At 49.2% G+C, this 1,063-nt stretch overlaps 1 protein-coding gene across 1 annotated transcript; it reads left to right on the forward strand.

Moving 5' to 3' along the window:
• Positions 1 to 298: 298 nt before the first annotated feature.
• LOC139060288 (uncharacterized) lies at positions 299 to 685 on the forward strand. The gene has a single exon (XM_070539387.1). It carries the CDS (start codon positions 299 to 301, stop codon positions 683 to 685), a length of 387 nt encoding a protein of 128 aa, XP_070395488.1.
• Positions 686 to 1,063: the final 378 nt, after the last annotated feature.

Below are 1,063 nucleotides of genomic sequence, written 5' to 3' on the forward strand. Positions count from 1 at the left end.
TCTCGTCGACAGACAGCGCCAACGATTCAAGGGTGAGCCGTACGTAACGTACGTGGACGGGGTGGCGTACCCTGTAGGGGGCCTCTTCGCTATAGCCGCCGTGAACGGGAGAGACAACCCCTTGACTCTCGCGGCCTCCGTAAGGGCAGAGACCTCAGCTGCGGCTGCTACCATAGCCGCGGCACTGGTAATAAAGCAAAAAGACATTTCCCACAAGTGAGAGACCTGTCTAGACGTCGTTGTCCTCGCCGAAAATTTTGACGATCAGCTTAGGCTGCTTGCGACAGTACCAGATGCTATGCAGTCATCAGGGCTCACCCTGAAGCCGCAAAAGTGCCGCTTCGCTTACGATGAGCTTCTGTTTCTAGCCAACGTCATCGGCAAATCTGGTGTCCACCTCGACCCGCAGAAGGCTGCTGCCATCGCAAAGTTCCCGCAGCCCATCGACAAGGAGACAGTGCGTAGATTCGTTGGCATGTGTTCCTACAACAGGCGCTGTGCGAAGGACTTTTCAGGTATCACTGACCCACTCAGTCATCTAACCAAACGTGATGTCGAGTTCAAGTTTGAAACGCCACAGGCCGACGGATTTCGAGAAAACAAAAGACACATGCAGTCGCCACCGATACTTGCGCACTTCGACGAGGACGGCGATACCAAAATTCCCCTGACGTCAGCAGCGTAGGCCTCGGCGCATTCCTTGTCCAGAGGAAAGACGCACTTGAACGCGGGATAGCTTACGCTAGCCAGTCTCTGTCAAAAGGGGAAAGCGATAATAGAGTGTTTTAGTTGAGCCTCTTTACGGTACGCTCCGCTCCGAGCTGCCTCGCTAAGCCACAGCGGAGCGGCGGACGATTTCCATGTTTTAGTTCTACGTTTAGCGTAGCGGAGCGGACCTTACGTAGTTGCAGCACCCCCTGGCTAAATTCTGGGTAATGAAAGAAAATAAAAACACTTTATTATCACTATTAAACAGTAAAAGGTAAATATGTATATATATATATATATATATATATATATATATATATATATACATATATATATATATATATATATATATATA

This window comes from Dermacentor albipictus, chromosome 5, assembly GCF_038994185.2.
Source record: "Dermacentor albipictus isolate Rhodes 1998 colony chromosome 5, USDA_Dalb.pri_finalv2, whole genome shotgun sequence".
Taxonomy (NCBI): domain Eukaryota; kingdom Metazoa; phylum Arthropoda; class Arachnida; order Ixodida; family Ixodidae; genus Dermacentor; species Dermacentor albipictus.

Bases quoted from the DNA above. Each gene is read 5' to 3' on its own strand.
- LOC139060288 (XM_070539387.1), top strand. From the start codon at position 299: ATGCAGTCATCAGGGCTCACCCTGAAGCCGCAAAAGTGCCGCTTCGCT.